Raw genomic sequence first — 21,857 nt, 5'->3', positions numbered from 1 at the left:
AGGTCTCCTACTCCTCCGCCATCTTGCTCCGCCCCTGCCTCTCACTTTCGATCAAAAGCTAGACACGGTTAAAGCTTAGTGAGGAAGGCATGTGGAAAGCTGAGGCCTCTTGTGCCAGTTAGCCAAGTTGTGAATGCAAAGGAAAAGCTCCTGAAGGAAATTAAAAGGGCCACCCCGGTGAACACACGAATGATAGGAAAGTGAAACAGCTTTATTGCTGACGTGGAGAACGTTTGGTGGATAAAAGGTCAAGCCAGCCATGACATTCCCTTCAGCCAAAGCCTAACCCGGAGCGAGGCCCTGACTCTCTTCAATTCCGTGAAGGCGGAAGAGGGGAGGAAGCTGCAGAAGCAAAGCCTGAAGCTAGCAGAGATCGGTTCCTGAGGTTTAAGGAAGGAAGCCGTGTCCGGGGCGTAAAAGTGCAAGGCGAAGCAGGAGGTGCCGATGGAGGAGCTGCGGCAAGTGATCCAAAAGATGGAGCCGAGGTCATTACCGAAGGCGGCTCCACCGACCCACAGATTTTCAGTGTGGGTGCGAGAGCCTCTCACAGGAAGAAGATGCCATCTAGGACTTTCCTGGCTAGAGAGGAGAAGTCAGTGCCTGCCTTCCAAGCTTCCAAGGACAGGCTGATCGCCTTGTCGGGGCCGTGCAGTTGGCGACTTCTAACTTGTAGCAGGTGCTTCTTTATCATTTCTCAAATCCTAGGGCCCGTAGGAGTTATGGTAAATCTACTCAGCCTGTGCTCTGTAAATGGAAGAGCAGAGCCTGGAGGACAGCACATCTGTTTCCAGCATGGTTTACTGAATGTTTTAAGCCCACTGTTGAGACCCGCTAAGGAAGGGAAAAAAGTAGATTCCTTTCACACTATCATCACTTATTGACTCTGCACCTGATCGTTGCACAAGAGTTCTGACGGAGTCGGGACAATGAGATTTATGTTGTTCTCATGTCTGCTAACACAACATCCATTCTTCAGCCCATGGATCAAGGAGTCATTTCAACTTGCAAGTCTTTTTAAAATTTTTAAACTAATTATATTTTTTATTGGCGTATAACTTATAGTGTCATCCTGGTTTCAAGTGTACAGGGGTACAGTATGACGACTGAACGGTTCCATGCATGACTCGGTGCTTGTCATGTTAAGTGTGCTCTGGATTCCCTTGATCTCTTTCACCCATCCCTCCCACCCACCTCCCCTCTGGCAGTCTCCATTTGGTTCTCTGTATTTAAGAGTCTTTGTCTCTTTTTTCTTTGTTTCATTTCTTATTCAAGTCTTCTTATTTAAGAAGTACGTTTCATAGGACTCTACTTGCCGTACATAGTGATTCCTCTGATGGATCTGGGCAAAGTCAGTTGAAAACCTTCTGGGAAGGATTCACCATCCTAGATGCCATGAAGAACATTCATGATTCGTGGGGCGAGATCAACATATCAACGTTGTTAGGAATTTGGAAGGAGTAGATTCCAGTCTTCATGGATGACTTTGAGGGGTTCAAGACTTCAGAGGAAGAGGTCACTGCAGAAGTGGTGGAAATAGCAAGAGAACCAGGATTAGAAGTGGAGCCTGAAGATGGGACGGAACTGCTGCCGTCTCAGGATACAGCTTGAACGGATGAAGAGTTGCTGCTGAGGAATGAGCAAAGAAAGTGGTTTCTTGAGGTGGGATCTACTCCTGGTGAAGACAGTTGAAAAAACAAAGGATTTAGAATATTACATCAACTTAACTGATAGTTTGAAAGAAATTCTTCTGTGGGTAAAATGCTCTCAAACAGCATCCCGTGCTACAGAGATATCATTCATGAAAGGAAGAGTCAATCAATGTTACAAACTTCATTGTTGTCTTATTTTAAGAAACGGCCACAGCCGTCCTGACCTTCAGCAATCACCACTCTGATCAGTCAGCAGCCATCAACATCAAGGTGAGATCTTCCAGCAGCAAAGCAGATTGCAGCTTGCTAAGAGCTCAGATTAATGGTTAACATTTTTTAGCAATAAAGTATTTTTAATTAAGGTACGTACATTTTTTAGATCTAATGCTATTGCACACTTAATATTGACTCCAGTATGGTGGAAACAGAACTTTTATATGCAGTGGAAACCAAAAGGTTCTTCTGATTCACTATCTTGCAGTATATATTTTATTGTGGTGCTCTGGAACCGGACCTGCAATATCTCTGAGGTATCCCTGTACGTATGAACACTTGTTGGAAATTTGTAAAAAAAAAAAAAAAAGGCTCTGAGTGTGGGTTGGAGAGTTTATTTCATGAACACATGCACAGCTGCTGCAGTATATATTTTTCTTTGCTTGGAAAGATTCGTGATTTCATTGTTCTCTGCTTTGCTCTTGAAAACTGAGATTGACAGTAAGCATGGCATCATCATATGTCATGCGTGGCAAGTTTTGTTTGAAAGTAGTATCTCTTACAGAAAATTCTATTGTGTTGAAGTGTTAGAATTTCTAAGAAGAAAGCAAAGAGAGAAAGAGAAAAGCTGCTCTTTGATGATTGTCATGCACCATGACCCTGTACCTTTTTATATTGGCTTTTGCCTGGAAAGAATCCTTCCTGCTCCCACTGAGGGGACATCTTTCTGGCTGATCTCCTGCAGCTCCTAAAGGGAGTTCCCAAAGTAGGCATGCCCAGGGTGCATGGGGACGCACAACTTCCAGAGCAGGTCCTGTCACTGCTCCCAACGGGGGAGAAAAGCACATGTTTTGGGAAATTTCGTTTTCCTGCTCTCATCACCATGGCCCTGCCTGCGGATGGACAGGCAAATGGTCTTGAGGAACAATAAAAATACAACACTCAGATTGCTGCTCAGCCAGCAGCATCCCCAGTTAATTGCCTTGGCATTTGAAGATGACCAAAACAATGGTTTTCAGTCTTTCGATGCCACCTGGTTCACTGTCCCCATTTACCAAGTATGGCATTGAAGGCTTAGAGAATTTTTTGACTTTTCCAAGAGCACAGATTATAACCCATATTCTCTCATTGACCATGACACAGTTCTCCTTCCATATCTAATTTTCTAAGTGTATACATAATGTTCTCCCCAAGGAAATTATTCTGCTCTCTTGCTGTGTGGTGGGCTGAAATGCAAGGAGAGACACTAATGACATTTCATGGTAATTGAGCATTTGGGAGGTGCCCGGTGCGGGGCCACGCACGTGTATCTCTTGCCTCAAGAGACTGTGAGTCGTGTTGAAGAAGTGTCCTTCCATGTTAAATAGCAGGTGCCTACACTAATGAATGAGAAGACACATAAAGCTGCATTTTGTGTCACCTATTAAGTGAAAAGATCATTCTCTGAAATCCCAAGAGAAGAAGGCTGTGAAGTAGCTACATTCTCTTGGGGGTTAGTAATGTCTTAGAGCATTTTCTTGTGTGCAAAACATTATAGTAAATCATGCAAAGCTCAAGGCTTCAGAACTGTTGACAAGAACGGCAGCCCTTATAAGGGCCCTAATGCAAATATTGACTGGGAGGGACACAAAGCCTTGGGGCTGAGACAGGACCACCTCTGGGCCTCTCCCAGGACCTGGAGGCTGCCTGCTTGGAGGAGTCATCCCTTCCCTCAGTGAAACACCAACATCCAATCCTCCCCGGCTCTGGTAGACAGACACCACGGCAGGGCCAGTGCCTCCAAGACCTAGGGCAGGGGCAGATCGGAGCCCCCCCATTGTCTTCCTCGGGGCCCCCGCTGGACGTTCACAGCAGCCGCTTGGCCATCACCAGCCCCGTGTGCACATATGTGCACATCAATGTCCGTGATCTAGTTCTATTCCCCCCAGGAGTGTTTTCCTTTGAAAAACAGGAGAAGGCTCAGGTGCATGAGGCACTCCGGAAAGGTCACGGACCTCAGCTGTCTTTGAGAACTTGACTACTCAGAAAGCCCCGTGGCACAATGGGTTGCTTAGAAATGCGTGGTGAAGTTGCAGGGTTTCCTGAAGTTGAGCAAGTGGGTGTCCCTAAGGCTTCCCTTCGTGTTCTGTGCGGCAGGAGACCTGAGCCGAGTAACAGATGGCGGCCACCTGCTGTGGTGTTTTCCTCTGGAGAGCAATGCAGTGGGGTTCTGAGAAGCTTTGGGGCTGTCCCTCTCAGGACGCGGTGTTCACGCCATCTTGGTGACTCCCGGGTCGCCTGCTAGTCATTGCATCTGCCCGCCATCCTGTGTCACTGTGAGCGCACCTTCTCCACTGGTTCCTCATCTGCACATGGGAGGTGACGGGTCCAATTGCCTTGCACGTTGCCTTCCTCCTCTCTTTTGAACTCGAGCGCCCCTTTCCATCGGAAGAGATGCAGGCAGCTGGCTTCATTCCCAGAGAGGTGGTGTTGGACCCAACTCGGACTTCATTTCAGGCATCTGTCAGAAAGGGGATTTTTGCCTTCCCTTTCCTTGAGATTACTTTCCAGCTCCTGAGTGACAGGCTGACCACCTAGACAGGCATCAAGTTTTTTGTGATGAAGTCTTTTTTTTTTTTCCTCTTTTTTCTCAGGGAGATGAAAATGAGCATAGCTGATATGCTTTGGAGTCATGTTTACCTGACTGTTAAAAATAAAGATGTGTTTCTTTTCCCCGTTCGACCACCTGTTTTCCCCTAAAAGCCTCCTTGTATAGTTCAGAGATACGTTATACAGTGTAAGAAGGATTGCAAATCGCAAAGTGGATATAATTTGGCAAAATAAAGAGAAACTAGGGGGTGTCATATGATATGGTGAGTCAGTGTTATTTTTTTATATCCTGCTTACCAAACCAAACCGTCAAATTAATTTAGGTCGATTTGCCTAAGTGAATGGTGGGCTGGGAGCACGGACAGCCTCCCTGCTTGTGTGCAGATGAAAGGCTCCACTGAGCTGGATGAACACGACATGATGTGGTCTAATGCAACAGTTCAAAAATCCTGTTTAAATTTTTCCCTCATTACATTAATTTCCTCAGATCTCGTTTGTGCTTCATACTACAGTGAATAACAGCGAAGTATTTTTCCAGCACGCTGCTCACTTAAATTCCTTGGTCTGTCTCCTCATCCTTTAGAGCTTAGGTTATATTGCATCTCAAAGGTGCTTTCCCAGTTACAGTTTGGAAATCTATGAAAGTCCTACGTTGTGGCACATCAGGGAAACCTAACCTGCCCTCGTTGGGGTCTTGGAAATGATATATCCAGAAAGGGCAATCATTGAAATTTCTCTGTTTTTTCAAAAGGCAGCTTTGAGATTCTGTTCATGCTCTGCCTTCCCTCCACTTGAAAAAGATTTTTCTGATTACATTTTAACCATGCAAGACCGTGAATCCATCATAGTGACCACTAGCCTGTTTGAGCCACTCAAGTACAGCATTTTTCTCTGTACCATAAACCATGAAAATAAATGACACACCAGCATTAGAACTGATGAACTCCCAAGCAGAGCACATGGCTTCTCCATGGCTACTCTTACCCCATTTCATCTGATGGAAGAAACCCTGACCGTGAATGTGAGTAGGTAATTGCAAAAAATAACACCAGGTCCATTTAAGTAATTTTCTGGGAAAATATTGAAATATAAAATGTCTGGTGAAAACATGATTGGGGGTGGGGAACCTGTGGGATTCAAGTTGCTATAGGGACACTCACAGCCCCTTCATTTGAGTAGAGAGAGGGGATGATCTATTAAGCCTTTTTTCCTAACTGACTATATGACTGCATTAGTCATGCTGACTCACAGTCTCTTCCTGTTCCTGCTAGATTTTGCATATTTGGTGATGTTTTCCATAGGCTTTGAGCTAGAGTTCTTTCCATGGCCCTTGGGGTTCTCTTCCCTGGATCTCTGGATGTATTTGATGCACATGGGGTCTGTGAGCACCAGTGTGGCTGTTAGATTTTTCCCGGGGCAGGACAGGGGAGGGGCTGGTGGGGAGTGCTCTGAGGGTTCCTGGTAGCATCGTTTTGATTTTTTAACCTTGTTTAGGTATTAGCCATTAAAAGTGGTAAGAACAAACCTCACGCGACTGTTTCCAGCCCCTATAATTTGGAAATATGTAGACTGATCATGTATGCACCAGATGCGTGTTACAGAGGAAGTTATGTGACTTGATGTTGGTAAATGTAGTTGAGTTAGGACAACTTGAAGCCAGCCTTTTAGCCACTGAATCGTGGGCCTTTTACACTGTGGGAGGAGTTATATTTGGGGAAAGGTAAAAGAAGGCTAGATATGTCTCTTCTTGTTTTAAAACATTGTGGAGTGCTCTTTCATTGTTTTTAAATCTCTTTTTAAAAATACAGGTAATCAATATAACAGAAATATATCAGACATTTGTGTAGCTGTGCTTCCTGCCAGGAGTGGTTATATCAGCTACTCCAAGGGGCTGCATTATTTAGTGCTGGCCACTGGATGAGTTGCTGACACACGATCAATTTTTGTCAAAAATACTTATTTCCTATCATTTTGCATGATCACGTGAGCTGCTTATTCCTCCCATGTGTCTCTTATGTATTTCTTTGATTACCAGAGGAAAAGATGCTCAGTCCGATGAGGAATATACATTAAAAAAAGTATATGTGTGTGTGTGTGTGTGTACACACACACACACACACACACACACAATAAAAACTTAGCTTTCTTTTTATGGTAACGGAAAGAAATAAATTAAGGGACAAAAAGTTTTATTTATAACTTTGAGTATTATAACACAGAATTTTAAGAATTGGCCCCCCTGAAATTGTTGGCTGCATTCAGGGTAAAACAAATTCCAATAAAGAGAGTCCCCATTATTAACAGTTTAACAGTGTCCCTTATGTTGATTCCAATGTCAAAGAGACCTGATAGCTACAAACATAAAAACCTTAATTCAGATAAAAGTAGCTTCCGACTTTCACATTTATTTTTAATCGCTCCAACCTAGTCACAGTCTCTTTCTCTCCCTGCTCCCCCCAACCCCGTTTCTGCCCAGAAGACACCACCTGGACCTCAGTGCAGCACAATGGCTCCCACTTGGCCAGGGTCAAAAGCTCGAATGGAGAAAGCCCCCACCCCGTGTTTCTCAAGTACACAGCCAGCATGGACCAGCTCCAAGCCATCATTGACCGTGCGGACCACTGCCAACAAGAGCTGGCCTTTCACTGCAAGAAGTCAAGGCTTTCAACTGGCCACGGTGAGTAGTGGGAGTCATCAGCCATCATGGGCTGCCATGCCCGTGGGTGGCAGGGGCCTGCCACAGGTGCATGAGGACTCGTGGCCATAACGCCCATGTCACAATCTGGAAGTTACAGAGATGCTTTTCCTTGGAGCGAAGAGCAAGGTCAATATGTGTTGCTCCTTGTTCAAAGCTGTGAATGATCTGTGAAGTCTCTTCCCAGATTCAAGTGGGCAACCGATCAGTGAAAGCCTCCTTACGAGCATGAATGCTCAGTGCTCATGCACCATGAGCCTCAAGAATGTTTTATCTTAGAAAAGATGGCTGACATCACGCATGGCTTAGTTATCTGTAGGTGATTGTTCCATGACATTCTTTTCATGGACTGAATGTAATTAGTCTCTTGGGTAATTATTAACCAGGGAACAATGTTGGTATCATGAAGCTCCTCTCATACAACATACCTGCTAGTGGCTCATTTTTCATACCTATTCTATTCTTGAAAATTCTGTTTTTGGTTTTGTATTTTCTTCCTTTGGAATACCTCATTTTGTCAGAACGTGCAACCCCGCTGCCCTCATGACACTCCTTGGTTTTTGGGAGGCTGATCAGACATCTGGGGAGCGGAGTGAGTGGAGGGCGGTAGTTAGGGTCCTCTGAGTTCAGGTTCCGAGGCTGTTACTCAGCGGCCCTGGGATTCATCCCTCAGAGTCTTTAGCACTCAGACACTAACCTTGCCAGAACCTACTTGCACAACATCGATAAAATGCATGAAGCAAACACTACTTATTTGCCTCTCTCCGATGTATTGAATGCATAGTTAGTGCTAGAGGGTTTAGTGCTTACTGTGAGTTATTTCTGCCAAATAGATGACTGAGCTAAACTGGTATGTTCCCGGAGGAAGGAGAAAGCAGCCTCCAGGGGAGGAACTCAGTGCTATGGAAAAATGCGGGTTGGGCTGTCGGACCAGGGAAAGGAGGCGAAGGCGGAGCGGTGTTCACACCAGCCGCTAGTGGGGTCAGAAAGCAAAACCACCCAGTGAACCCGGGAACAAACTCGTGCACGCTGGCGTGTGGTCTGTCCCACAACCTGGACATACTGTATGGGTCAGTAAAGAATCCCCACACGGAAGGCCAGTGTCTCCCTAATTGATTTGCAAGTGATTCCTTGATTGTCCTCCTTCCCATAGCAATATGTAAAGCAGCAACAGAAGCAACAAAACCAAGTCTTTAGCTGGGGTTGGGGTAAAGATGGAATGAGGAAAGGCTTTTAAACTTGTTAAACAGCCACTAAAGAGACAAAACGAGGGACCTCATTATCTATATACTGCTCGAGGTGGCTGCATTTCTTATATTCTGCTACTGGAGAATTTGTAGTACAAACCTCATTTAGACAGACTCAGTACAGATCTGTATAATTCCAGAAGCTCTTAATTAGGGTGCAGATGAGGTAGGCCTAAAATAGTGTAGCCTAATAGACCTTAAAATGGTTGCACTAATTCGCCGTGCATCATCAATAGACAGGAATGGGCGAGCGCAGCATGATGCTACCCTTGAGTGGGAGGAGTGGTAACAAGGAGCCTCCACCGGGAGCCTTCAGTAGAATGTCGCAGTGTGAAACCACACCAGGTGGCTGCCGCATGCAGAGCAGGGAGCTTAAGAGTGTCATAGAGAGGATTGGGAATGAGAATCTCCATCGAAATCCACTTTTTCCCCAAGAATTCCCTCGTGTTCAAATTCTCAGACGTTATCAGGAATCCAGGGTTAATCGTGAGAGGAGAGAATGCAGGGCTGGGGCCTCAGTGTCACAGGCCCTGGGTTGCGTGGTTTCCCAGGAGGGCTGCTGGGGAGCAGTGGGGTCCGGCCGCCTTTTTCCTGCCACAGCTGTTAGGTCTCTATGCTGTAGATGGTTTCAGGGGGATGTGGTTCTGGGGGGCTAAAGAGGGAGCTCAAGGACAGCAAAGGTTGATTCCAGGAGACTGTTCAGTCTCCATACTGTGAGTGCTAAGGTCCCTGAGGATTGTCGTTGTGGCCAGAGTGAAGGACAGCCAACCAGGGGCTGAGGTGTTGGAGGCTGGGGAGCCCTGTTCTCTTTCCTTCCAGGCCCTTCTTCTTCTTTGTGTTGTTCTTAATGATTCCTTCTGCAAATTCTCTAGATCTCTCAGAGAAACCTTGAAAGGAGCCAAATGCATTCTGCACCTTTAACAACACTTGCTGGTTCTTAACTCTATAGAGAAAACGAAAAATTCGGATGTAAACAAACAGTTGTGCATCTGTGTGCAATGATTTCTTCGCTCCTCCATCTATGAAAAGAATGAGTGTTGAATAATCACATGTTTAAAATGGTGTTTTGAAAAATATCCGTTTAAGTTGAAAAGATCTTCCACCCCCTGGAGATAAGTTTTCAACACACTGAGAAAAAAAAAAAAAAAAGATTGCAGACATTGATTTCTTGGCGCACATCTCACCCAGCGGGCCTGCAGTGGGCGGTAATGAATACGGCCCGTTGTGTTTACCGGCTGGGAGGCTGTCAGCAGAAGGTGAAGTCTCATCAAACAGGGAGTGGTGGCCTGGAAGTTAGGGAGAAGGTGGGATGTGTTCCAGATTCCCGGTGGGTGCCTGGGCGGGGGGGACACCCTGAGGGTTTGAAGGAGAGAGCATGCGGAAATGGACGGGCATCTTTACAGGCCGATTGATGGAGGTCACTTCCATTTCTCCTCCTGCTCTGATTCTCTGTTTATGAGGCACTGTTTCCCTCCACCCTCCGGAGGGCCCTCCTTCCTAATCATTCTCACCCAGGTGCCCTGCACATCTGCCCTGCGGCATCAGCAGTGGCCACTGCCCTGCAGAGCTGAGGCGGCCTCCGGCCCTGTCAGTTAATTGTGGGTTGCCCTGAGGAGGAGGTTGTGCTGAAGCATCCAGCTATACTGGCCTCAGTTGTCCTGAGCCCAGGACCCACCTCGGGCATGAAGGAGGCTTGTCCGCACCATGTCTGTGGTTTCCAAATACAAAGCCAACCCATTCAGTACAGGAAGAAGCACATTCTTCTTCCATGAGACTTTTAAGACATGACAGGATAGCACCAGTGTTTTCAGCTAATAGAAAAGAAATCTGTATTTTGCCTCATAATATTACATTCTTTGAGTGGCATTTTAGACTCTCGAACAGATTCTGGATTCAGGGTATAAATTTCTCTGGTTTTCTTTTTTTTTAAATGACAGTTCTTTGTTATGTTATGTCCAGATAAATGATGTGATTGGAGTCCTCAAGAGAAATATGTAAATATCATGCCTGAATGAGGTAGGGACAACTTGCTCATTTTCTAATAAAAGTAAAACATATGGTAAGAACGTAAGTCTTGATATGGAAATATTTTTTAAACAGTTGGAAGTCCTCTTAGAAATGATCCTGTTGCGGAGTTAACATCTGCTCACGTCTAAAATAGTCTCTATGTTTCAAATAGAGGGGAGTAAAGGACTATACTGGGGAGGCAGGCAGTGGGGGGCAAAGTAGGTGTCACCTTTCTCATACTTGTCTTTCAGATGGAACCCCAGTGAGCTGGTGGGTTGGAAGAACCAATGAAACACACACTTACTGGGGAGGTTCTCTGCCTGATGCTCAAAAATGTGCTTGTGGATTACAGGGGAACTGCCTTGATTCTCAGTATTACTGCAACTGTGATGCTGACCGGAATGAATGGTGATTTCCATATAATTTCCCTGTGCAAACTGTTAATTTGTTATTGCTTAAACTATGTGACTTAGGCAGACATTGGACGAGACAGTTCTATAAAGAGAAGAGATTAAAGTATTCCCTAGCCAGTTCAAGGTATAAGCTTTGATGTGTACAATGTAATTAATCCAAAGCCTAAAGTGTTAAGGTAGCTATTTCTGTTTACTTGTGAATAACTAATCATGTCCATTTTATTTTTTTTCTAATAAGACAAAATAGGAATACCAGATTAATGTTTCCCATTCACTGAAAGTACAATTACCAGGCTTTCCTACAGTTAAGTTTAACCCAATTGATAAGATGACTGCCCCATAGCTGACCCAGGCTTGCTTGCTCACCTCCTTCCACTGCTAGCTGCATTTTTAAATGGCCACATAGGGGAAATCAAACAAAGCCCGGAGTGCACAAAAGGGGATTATGGAACACAAACCTCTCCCTATTGCTGGAGGTCTCAGAAGGCTTCCAAACCCACAAAGAAGGTGGAAAGGGACAAATCTTCCAGCTAGCACTCCAGGTAGCAAGAAATAACTCCCTGAAAACTCATGAGACCTGCCCTCATACAGATTTGGAGTTCAAATTTACATGGTCCTTGAATTAAGTTAGTGTGGCCACAGGTTGGCAGCACTGATGGATCATCATAGAATTACGGGACATTCTTGCTGGAGGCCCGCCCTCCCCTAGGATTCCCGCAGATAAGATGCCACCAAACATGAGCTCACAATCAGTGCTACACAGCCCCGGGGGGCAGAAGTGGGAGGCAGAAGAATCCACAGAGTAAACCGATGCCTAAAAATCCCAGATCATGGATACATTAAGAACATAAGATAAAATGAATACGTGAGCTGTTGGAAAAGTAAGGCCTGGGATTGGAAACGTGAGAAAGCAATGAAATACGGTCGACAAAGGTGATCACGATTTCCAAAAGAACCAAACGGATGTTTAGAAATGAAAATCTTATCATTGAAATTTAAGACTTGTCGGATCAGATATTAGACACAAGTGATCAGAACGCTGGTGAAATGGAAAATGTGTACAGATAAGTGGCAGGGACTGTAGCACAGAGAGACTCTCATGGGGGGAAGGCAAGCAGGGCGGGGAGGGGTGGTGTGGAGAAGGCTGAACAGGTGTCTGAGTCAAGTTTCAAAAGAGGAGACTGGCGATAATTAAAGGTGATAATCAAATAGCTAAGAAATGACCAGATTTGAGAAAATACCGGGATGCCCAACAGGATAAATAAAAGTAAATCCATCTGTAGACACATCATGCTGAAACCAAGGAAGATTAAAGAGAATGAGAAAGGGGGCAGAGGTGGCCAAAAGAGGCCAAAGCAAGGACCCTGGGAGCCAGCCGAGCTCAGCCCCGCGGGCACTCCGCGGCTGTGCAGGAGCACACCAACTGTCCGACTCCAGCTGTGTCCCCGGCCGAGATACAGTGAACACCCAGACAGACAGACACGGAAGAAATACACCACCCGCGGACTCCACAAGAGGAAGTTTCAAGAATGGTTTTCAGAATGAAAGTAGGTGAACTTGTAAGGAGAGTCTCAGATGCAAGAAAAAATATTGAGGAAAGAAATGTGTAAACTCAGAGGTTAAAAAAAATAAAAGAGGCAAATACCAGATACCAGTCACGTATCCCGGCATATGTGGAATTGAAACAGGAGGGGGCAATCCGATCCTATTAACAAAATGATTGTGATTGACAAAGGAACTAAAGCCATGTTTAGAAATAAAAACATGATTGAACTTTAAAACTTGTTCCATAGAAATTTGTCAGCCTTAAATTGCTTACAGTGCATATATTAAAATTTTAAGTGTAGCCGCTAAAGAATAGCAACTACCCAATATTCAAATCAACAGAGGGAAGGAAGGAAAAAAAATGGGATTTTGAAAACTTAATTAATTCAAAAGAAGGTAGGAAATAAAATTTTAAGAAGAAGAGGAAACAACGAGCAACAAAATAATGTAAGAATGTATGAGTAATCATGAACAATAAATGTGACAAAAATAGCCATTGAAATCCAGATAGATCATTTTGAATTAAAAATAATTATATCTTGTTTGTATGCCTAGAAATGTTGAAAGCAAAATGCTAAATACAACTTACCAAACAAATATGCACAGAAGTAAGTAAAATTTTAAAGTCTTTTTTTTAAAGATTTTTCGACAGAGAGAAAGCACACATGAGCACATAAGTGGGAGGAAGGGCAGAGCACGTAAGTAGGAGAAGGGCACAGGGAGAGGGCTGAGAGCCCAGCAACTTGGGGCTCATCAGAGGACCCTGAGATCATGACCTGAGCCAAAGTCGGATGCTTAACCAACTGAGCCACCCAGGCGCCCCAAAATTTTAATGTCTTAATATGGACAACAATTACTATCACCATATCATGATGCTTTTTAATTTCATCAGAAAACCCCTAATAATCCTAAACTTGTATGTTTCTAATAAAAATGACTCAAAATGTATATAGAAAATAATTGGCTGAACTGAAAGAAGGAATATACGAGTCAAACATTATAGGAAGAGGTCTAAGCACATATCTGTTAGCACTTGGTAAATCAGGAGGACAAGAACTATTAAGGATACAGAACATTTTTAAATGAAATCAACCACTTGATTTGGTAGGCACTGAAAATTATAGAATATATAATACTCTCAAGCACAAATGGCACATTTTTGCAAACTGATTCTCCTAATATTTCATAAAGCAAAACCCAGAAAATTTTGTAGTAGTTGTTATCATATGGACAATTTCTCTGATTACAGTGCATTTAGGTCAGAAATGATTAGTAGAGGGACAAAAAAATATAGGAGGCATTTCAAAGCCACAAATGATTAGAAACAAGGAAAGGAAGATTACATTATTCGTAGAAAATATGGTTGCCTACCAGGAAAACCCAAGAGGATATACAGAAATATTATTGAAATTAATGAGAATTTAGTAAGGCTACTTACTGAATCTTAGAATAACTGTGAATTCTTATGAAGAGCTTGTTACCATAAGAAAATATTCTAAAAACCTCTTGCAAAATCAACACTAAGACTGTAGTGCCTTGGAATAAAGATAACAAAAATATGCAAAATTTTGTGGAAAAGACATCCTAAAACTTTATTATGAGAGTCTAAGAAGACGTATCTAAGTGGAGACATGACATGACTGCCATGAGTGGGTAAAATGAGTATTTTCTTGATTCCATTTAATTCCAATGCCAAACATTTGTTTAGTGTCTGAGACAGTGACACACTGTTTAAGATGTACGTGGAAAAGCAATGGCCGATAACAGTTCTGAAGGCGGAAGCCAGCGGTGGAGCCTGGCCATACTGGACACGGAGTGTCGCGGGACTGCAGTAACTGAACACAGGGGGTTTGCCGAAGGGGTGAGCAAATGGACAGAGAGCCTGGGAGCTTTCAAAATGGGGAACTCCGGATGGGAGTCATTAGGTTGTCCCCAGTGTAGCTTTCCCCTGAACAATTATGAAATGCAAAAGCTGACCCGATATTTGTTCCCTGTAGCTTTTCCCACGACTCAAAAGTCGTGATGGCTCTGTTATACCTCAGAAAAAGTCTGCTGCAGAACAGCCAGTGGTAAGAAGAATCTCTAGAGCACTCAGAACTGAAAACAAAAAGGATGCGGCTTTGGAAGTCCTCTCACTGAATGTTTGAAACTGATTGTGAGAAATCATCATGCCCAGATAGGCAACGCTCCCAACTTTTGGAACAAAAAAATAGAGAAGCAAGAAAAAAAAAAAACTGAGATATAACTAAATTCTGGCAATTTTGAATGAGTCTGGGGACCAGGGCAATGAATATTGTCCTACATGAAGCATGGGCATTTGGGAATGACCTGCGCTGATAAAGAATTTTCAAATCAGAGTTTTTAAAAATTTCCTCAGTTTCGGGAAGTTACTTTGCAAACAACAGAATGAAAAAAAGAACTTATTATGATATCTGCTTTAATACACACAATTACCCATTATGATTCTCCTTAAGTTTTTTTGCAGGGCTCTGTGTGCTTTGTCATTGCTAGAAACAATTAAAGTGTAGCTTTTCACTACATTATAAATGTAGCTTTTAAATGGTTCTTTAAAATTCAGGAATACTCAATGAATAACTAATGCACTTACATTTTCCCTCTAGATGTTCTACCAAAAGAGCAATGACAGGAATTAAAATGTTTATTTGTAACGTTTACTGATACTTAACACCAGGAATTAATTGGGTGCGTTAGCCCCACATTTATAACAAATATATTTTCAGACTGACTCCCCCCACAATCCATGACACCTTCTAGCTTGTGACCGACCACCTGTCCCGTGCCCAACAAAGCCAGGTGTTGGGTGTCTGGGATGACCAGCCTGTGTGCTTCCATGCACAGAAATTGCAGGGCCTCACCCAGATAAAGCCCTGGGGTTTTAGTTCGTCTGATTTTTGAAAACTATCTGATTCAAAAAATATTATTTCTGAACTTTCAGAATATTTAGTTCAAATTTTTCATATCTTACTAATATGTACTGACATTTTGTTACATTTTTTAAGCAAAATAAAAATGTTAATAATTTTAAAATTTCTACCTCAAAAGAATATTTTTGATGCCTCAACAGAACGATTATTAAGTGATGCAGATTTTTTTCGAAGCAAAGCTATTAGGCTGAACCATTCGAAATTGCTGATTGTCTTGACTTGCAAAAATGTCAGTTTCAGATGCTTCCATTTGTATATATCAGAGTGAGGGGGGCCTTTGTAATTGTTAGAAATTAAAACTTCCTAGGTTCTACACAGACACAGGGCACCTGAACAATACATTAGACAAACTATTATTTGTTCCTAAATCCAAAGTACATATGTAATTGAAGTATGCAACAAAAATATGAACAACTTTCAAGGTGCAGAAAAATCTTCTTTCTTTGCCCAGAGAGGTGGTTGGTGGTACAGCCAGCTGACTGCCCAGGACTTCTGGCTCTATTCTAGTTTTTGTTGTATTGGAACCATTGACATTAATGCTGTCCTAAATATTCACTTACATGATTTTATTAAATTACAATTACATTTTTGTTATTATTTATAATATCCACTAGGTTTCCTGGGGACATCGATGGTGGTTTTTATGCCCATGTCCCCGACACACAGGGCCTGGCAAGGAAACACTGTGCACTAAATGTTGGTCGAATGAATGGACGGTGACAGTCATGGACAGAGCACTTCCCATGCATTACCTCATTTATTAATTTTAAGAGCACATTGTGTCATACTTTCAATTTGGTTTTGAATCAATCTTTTCTTTATTTTTTTTAATGGATGGCATCAATAAGTAAGGGAATGCCTAGTACCCACGATAGGAATTTTGAAAATTTTAGTAAAAGAAAAAAAAATCTGGGAATTGAAAACCTAAATCTTTTCAGTCAGGTGTTTTTGTTTTTGTTTTTTTTTTAAATGAAGCCAGGCAGATCTTGCACGTGTAAGTTCTGCATTTAAATCTTACACGGTGGCTAGATTGGCAAGTGCAGTGAGCTACTTCATTGCAGTGAAAATATAATCTCATGCCCACACTGATGGTTATGATTTTGGACCTGCCTGCTATTTTCTCTGTGGTCACATAGACAAACAAGGATCTCTGATCCTCAAATGACCTTATTTAATACGTTACTATGTAAGAGTTCATATGAGCCGTTTGATTTCCTTACTGTTATGTATTTACAAATTTAGCTTAATCTTAATGCAATAAGAGACTATTTATTACTTCTCTGGATGTCATTCAGAATAACGTTAAGGTGGCCGTATTTGTTTTGTAGGACCAGCGACACAGTAATCCTTTCTCATAAGGAGCACCTGCCAGTCACTCAGGTTGTGATGAGCACCACAGGCCGACCACATTCAGAAGCGGCTTATGCTCTGGGGCCTCTGCTCTGCTGGGGGGACAGTAAGTAGTGGCAGCAAGAGGAACTGTCTTGGCCCTGGAAAATACATGTCAATGTTTTAGAAGACATGTAGCTGCCTGAGTTCATAAAAACACCGTCTATCCTAATAATCTGCATTTCATTAGGAATGTGTTAACTTATAAAAGAAGTGTATATTGGCATTGTACTTGAGAAAAAAAAAATGAGAAATGTTCTATTACCTTTGGAGTATGAGTCCTCTATGTAGTATTTAAATCAGACTATTGCTGTGAATGTTCATGGAATGATCTGAAATATTGTATCACCCGGTCAGCAAACATCTAATATCTGCCTACTAAGTATAAGTATTGGATGAGTGCTGAGAAGCCTAAAACTGGTAAGATAATGAGAAATGGGGTGACAGAAACCATCAAGGGTACCTCTTCATTAATACCCTCTGACAGTTTTGCAAACCTCAGTGGTCCTAACTCTCCTTACCCCTCCAACTGCATCTGGATTTCTTTTGTATCCTTCCCTCTCCCAAACTAACTGAAATAAAATATATCCACTCTACCTTTAATTTACCTCTTTCTAATCCCTTTTGAATATACTCTCTTTAGGCCTTCTCCTCCATCACTCCCTAAAAACTGCTTTTTCCAGCTCATCAGTGAGACCTCGACATTGCTATATCCAAGTTTTACTCTCAGGTGTCATCTGAGTTGACCTGTCAGCCACTTTGGTGTCCTCTCCTGATTCACTCTTTGATTCAGGTCTTTATTTGGCTGCCAGCTTACCCACAAAATTCTGGGTTTTCCCTCCTTTATCCTTCCCCATGCCAGTGGCATCCTTTGGGGTGTCCCAGCCCTGCATCCTCAGCCCTCCTTCCCTCTGCTCTCCAGTGGTGAGCTGTTTCCAACAGAATCATGGCCTTAAATAGCACATTGATGTCAATGAATCCATCATCTATTTACCTCAAGCCCAGTTTCCCTGAACTCCCACCTCTGGCATTCAACTGATTATTCTGTACCGAAAATAAAAATGTTTCCACAGCAACCTTCCCCAACTCAGTGCATGGCAACTCAACTTCATTCTTCCTTTTGCTTAGACTGAAAACATGACAGTCACTCATAACTTCTCTCCTCCCTTAAAACACATCTGATTCATCCACAAATACAGATCATATTGCTTCACACTTCAAAAACAGGTCCAGAATCCACTTCCATGGCCGCCAGCACCTGGATTGTTGCCGTGGCTTAACTGGCCTGCCCACTGGCCACCTTCCCCACTTACCTGAGACTCCACATAATGGCCAGAAGGCTAAGTCAGGGCACGTCAGTCCTCTGGCCCAGACTCTCCAGTGGCACGCGTCTCAGAGGAGAGGCCAAAGTACAAAGTCCACCAAGGCTGCCATGGCCATGCTGCCCTCTGAGCCCGCGGAGCCACAACCCTCCCTGGCGGCCCGTAGGAAATGTTGCCATGTGAGGAAATCCTGGCATTTCTGAAACTTGCTATTGAGAAAAAGTAAGTTTCCTACTTCAGATGACAAAAATATTGAGAGGTGGATCATCAAAATGTAATGAACATATTGATGTGCCTTGACTGATGATAGTACGAAAAATTGTTTTTCCCACTCATGACCTTAAACTGCAGACGACAGCTCTGTGTCCGGATAAGACGAATGAAGCACACCCACCTCATCTCTCCCACTGAGTCTCCCCATAAAACCTGGGCAGAAGGCCTGAAACAGTTATCTCAGGACCCTGGGAAGCAAACAGCAGCAAGGAAGAGAAACCAGAAGGCACCACTTGCTTTTTCCTCCAGCATCTGTCGGCCAAGCCAGACGTGGGCACTGGGTCACAAAGAGGTCCCGGGAGAAGCCATCTAGCCCTGGCTGGAGGAGGGAACAGAGAATTCCTAACTCTTGGGGAATGCAGGAATTCCATTTCCCTCTTTTTCTATCCAGGCAGACCCATGGCAATAGCAGCAGAAGTTGTCCTGAGAATGCATAAGAGCCAGGACCTTGGAAGGGGACTTTCGCTCTGAATAGGGCAGCTGTGGCTCAGAGATGGTGGGAAGACTCCTCTTATTTTTGTTCTCTTTCTCCACTCACCCATTACTTGGCAATGGACTTGGTACAGTTGCACAGGAGAGCACTATAGAGCAGTCTCAATAGAGCCCATTTTCTGGTTCTGTGACTGAAAAGGGAGACCAGGGAACCAGAAAGTTCCTGGAAGAGCAGAGGGAGGTGACAGTTCAGGAAAGCATGTTATATGTTGTTTATGAAGTCCTGGGCTCACCTCAGAGTGACACATGCATGGATCCGATCCTAACTGTAGACCCAAGAAGTTGAGAACTGAGCCGAGAGTCTCAGACCCAAGACCCAGGCTGGCCACTGGATGGTGCATGAGAAGGGGAGAGCTGAGTCGTGCTGCAAAGACTTTGAAAACTGGACTGCCATTAGAGACAGCCCACAGAAGGCAGGTGGGAATGTGTGGCCAGATCTTAATGAGGCCAACTGCCAGCAAAAAAAACCCTAAATAAATTAAAAAGAAAAAATAAAATGTGTACATGTATATATATAAAATCAACATGTTCCACAACATTTAAACAAAGCCCAGAGTTTATTAATATAATATTTAAAATATCTAGGAAATAATCCAAAATTACTTAGCACAAAGAACCAGGAAAATGTAAGCTGGCTTGGGAAAATATAATCAACAGATACTAATGCAGATATGACACAGAGGTTAGAATTAACTGATAAAGAGTTTAAAACAGCTATTACATAAGAACTCTAAAAAGTAATCATAAACACTTTTGCAGCAAAGAGAAAAAGAACATTTCACCAAAGAAATAGGATATACAAAGAGCTAAATGAAAACTTTAGAACTGAAAAATATGGAACTGAAATAAAAGATGCCCTGGGTGGGCCAAATAGTGGATCTGAGATGAGACAGTCATTGGCCTTAATGACAGGAATGACTCATCTGACCAAAAGAAAGAAAAAAATCTAAAAATGAACAGGGCCTCAGGGAACTGTAAGTCAACAACAAAAGATCTAACATTCATATAATTGAACATCCAGAAGCAAACGGAAGTGTGGTGCTGAAAAAAAAATTTTTTTTGAAAAAAAATGGCTGAAAAATGTCCAAGTTTGCCAAAAAAAGACTTGAGAAGTTGAATGAACTTGAAACAGGATAAACTCAAAGAAAGTCACCTCCAGACACATCATTATCAAACTGCTGAAAACAAAGGCAATGAGGGATGTTTTGCTATCAGCCAGAGAGAAGAATGATACATTCACCTACTCAAATGGCAGTGACTTTCTCATTAAAAATATGGAAGCCAGGAAGGAAGTGGCAAAACATTTGTCAAGTGCTAATCGTAAAGAATTGTCAGTCTGGAATTCTATATTCAGCAAAAGTCTCCTTCAGGGATAAAGATAAAATAAAGAAATTCTCAGGTGAAGGAAAGCTAAAAGCATTCCTTACTAGAAGATACTTTAAAAGACTTTCTAAAGCAAGATTCAAGTCAGAAGGGAAATGATATCAGAAGGAAATTTGGGACATCAGGGGTAGAAAATCAGCATTAGAAATGGTAAACATCGGGGTACATATAATAGACTGTTCTCCTGTAGAGTTATTTTAAGTATATTTGTGGGTTGAAAGCAAAAAATACAACATTATTTCATAGAGCTTTTAATTTGTACAGATGAAATACATTTGGCAACAACAAATAAAGGGACTCAGTAAAGTGACAGAATCGTTGGCGAGGTTTTGACATATGAGTCCAAGTGGTTAAAATGTAGATTCTGAGCAGACTCTGAAAAGGTAAGTGTATATATATATATATATATATTCCTAAAATAACCAATCAAGGAACTGCTACAGACAAACAAAAGTAGAATACTAAAAAATGTTTAACCCAAAAGGAGAGAGAAAAGGGGAAACAGAAGAACAAAAAAGTATAACAAATAGGAAAAAATAATAAAATGATAGAACTAAATTAAACTTGTCAACATTTGTATTTAATATGACTGGTCTAAACAAACCAATTAAAGGACAGATTGTTATGACTCAACTATGTACTGTGTACAAGAAACTCACCTCAAATATAATGACATCACAAGTTTAAAAAGAGGGACAGGAAAAGATATACTACACAAACACTAATGACAAGAAAGCTGGAGTTTCTGTATTAAAGTTTTTGTTTGAAAGCATAGAAAATTAATAGATACAAAAAGAGATTAAGAATACATGAGAATCCTAAATGGGTTATACTAGTAACTGAGCTTCAAAATACATAACAACTGACAGGATGGAAAGGGGAAGTAGACAAATTCATAATTATAATTAGAGAATCCAATACTCCTCTCTCAATAACCTTTGGAACTAATAGGGGAAAACAAGCAAAGTGTACATAAAACCTGAATGTCACCACAAACCAACAGAATTTGATTGACATTTATGGAACACCGTAGCAACAGTAAAATACATATTCTTTTCAAATGCACATGGATACACCATATTCTGTGTCACAAAACAAACTTGAGCACATATCAAATAAATCATACAAAATACATTCTCTGGCATAAATGAATTAAACTAGAAACAAAGAACAAAGAGACTGAGAAAGTCTCCAAACACTTAGAAATTAAACACCAAACTGCTAAATAATAAATGAGTCAAGGAGGTCTCAACAGACATTATAAAATAAATTGATCTGAATGAAAAAGAAAATACAACATATCAAAAATGGTGGGAGGCAGTTATGGCAGTACTTAGAGGGATATTAATAGCATTAAGTGCTTATAGTATGAAAGAAAAAGGTCTCAATAATTTAAGCTTTTACCTTAAGAATTTAGAAAAAGAAGAAAAAAATTTCAAAATAGCAGAAGGAAGGAAATAAGATAAGAGAAATCAATTAAAAGCAGAGATCTATAAAAACAAAACATTTTTTTTAAAATTTTTTTTTATTGTTATGTTAATCACCATATATTACATCATTAGTTTTTGATGCAGTGTTCCATGATTCATTGTTTGTTCATAACACCCAGTGCACCATGCAAAACGTGCCCTCCTCAATACCCATCACCAGGCTAACCCATCCCCCCACCCCCCTACCCTCTAGAACCCTCAGTTT

General features: G+C 42.1%; 1 protein-coding gene across 3 annotated transcripts in view; it reads left to right on the top strand.

Moving 5' to 3' along the window:
- LOC112838788 (contactin-associated protein-like 3) overlaps positions 1–21,857 on the top strand; it is a 204,326-nt gene that overhangs the window by 144,461 nt on the left and 38,008 nt on the right. For 2 of the 3 annotated variants that reach the window (XM_073878175.1, XM_073878173.1), the window contains exons 13-15: positions 6,928–7,128; positions 10,652–10,808; positions 16,632–16,759. In XM_073878175.1, the coding sequence (XP_073734276.1) occupies positions 6,928–7,128; positions 10,652–10,808; positions 16,632–16,759 (486 nt within the window). The remainder of the gene's footprint in view (positions 1–6,927; positions 7,129–10,651; positions 10,809–16,631; positions 16,760–21,857) is intronic. The other variant, XM_073878174.1, reaches the window with a different exon arrangement.

Source organism: Callorhinus ursinus, unplaced genomic scaffold (genome assembly GCF_003265705.2).
Source record: "Callorhinus ursinus isolate GAN/ISIS: 27379988/994484 unplaced genomic scaffold, GSC_fseal_2.0 scaffold28, whole genome shotgun sequence".
Classification (NCBI taxonomy): domain Eukaryota; kingdom Metazoa; phylum Chordata; class Mammalia; order Carnivora; family Otariidae; genus Callorhinus; species Callorhinus ursinus.
Note: the sequence above shows the minus strand (reverse complement) of the source record. Positions and strands in the feature narration are given on the sequence as shown.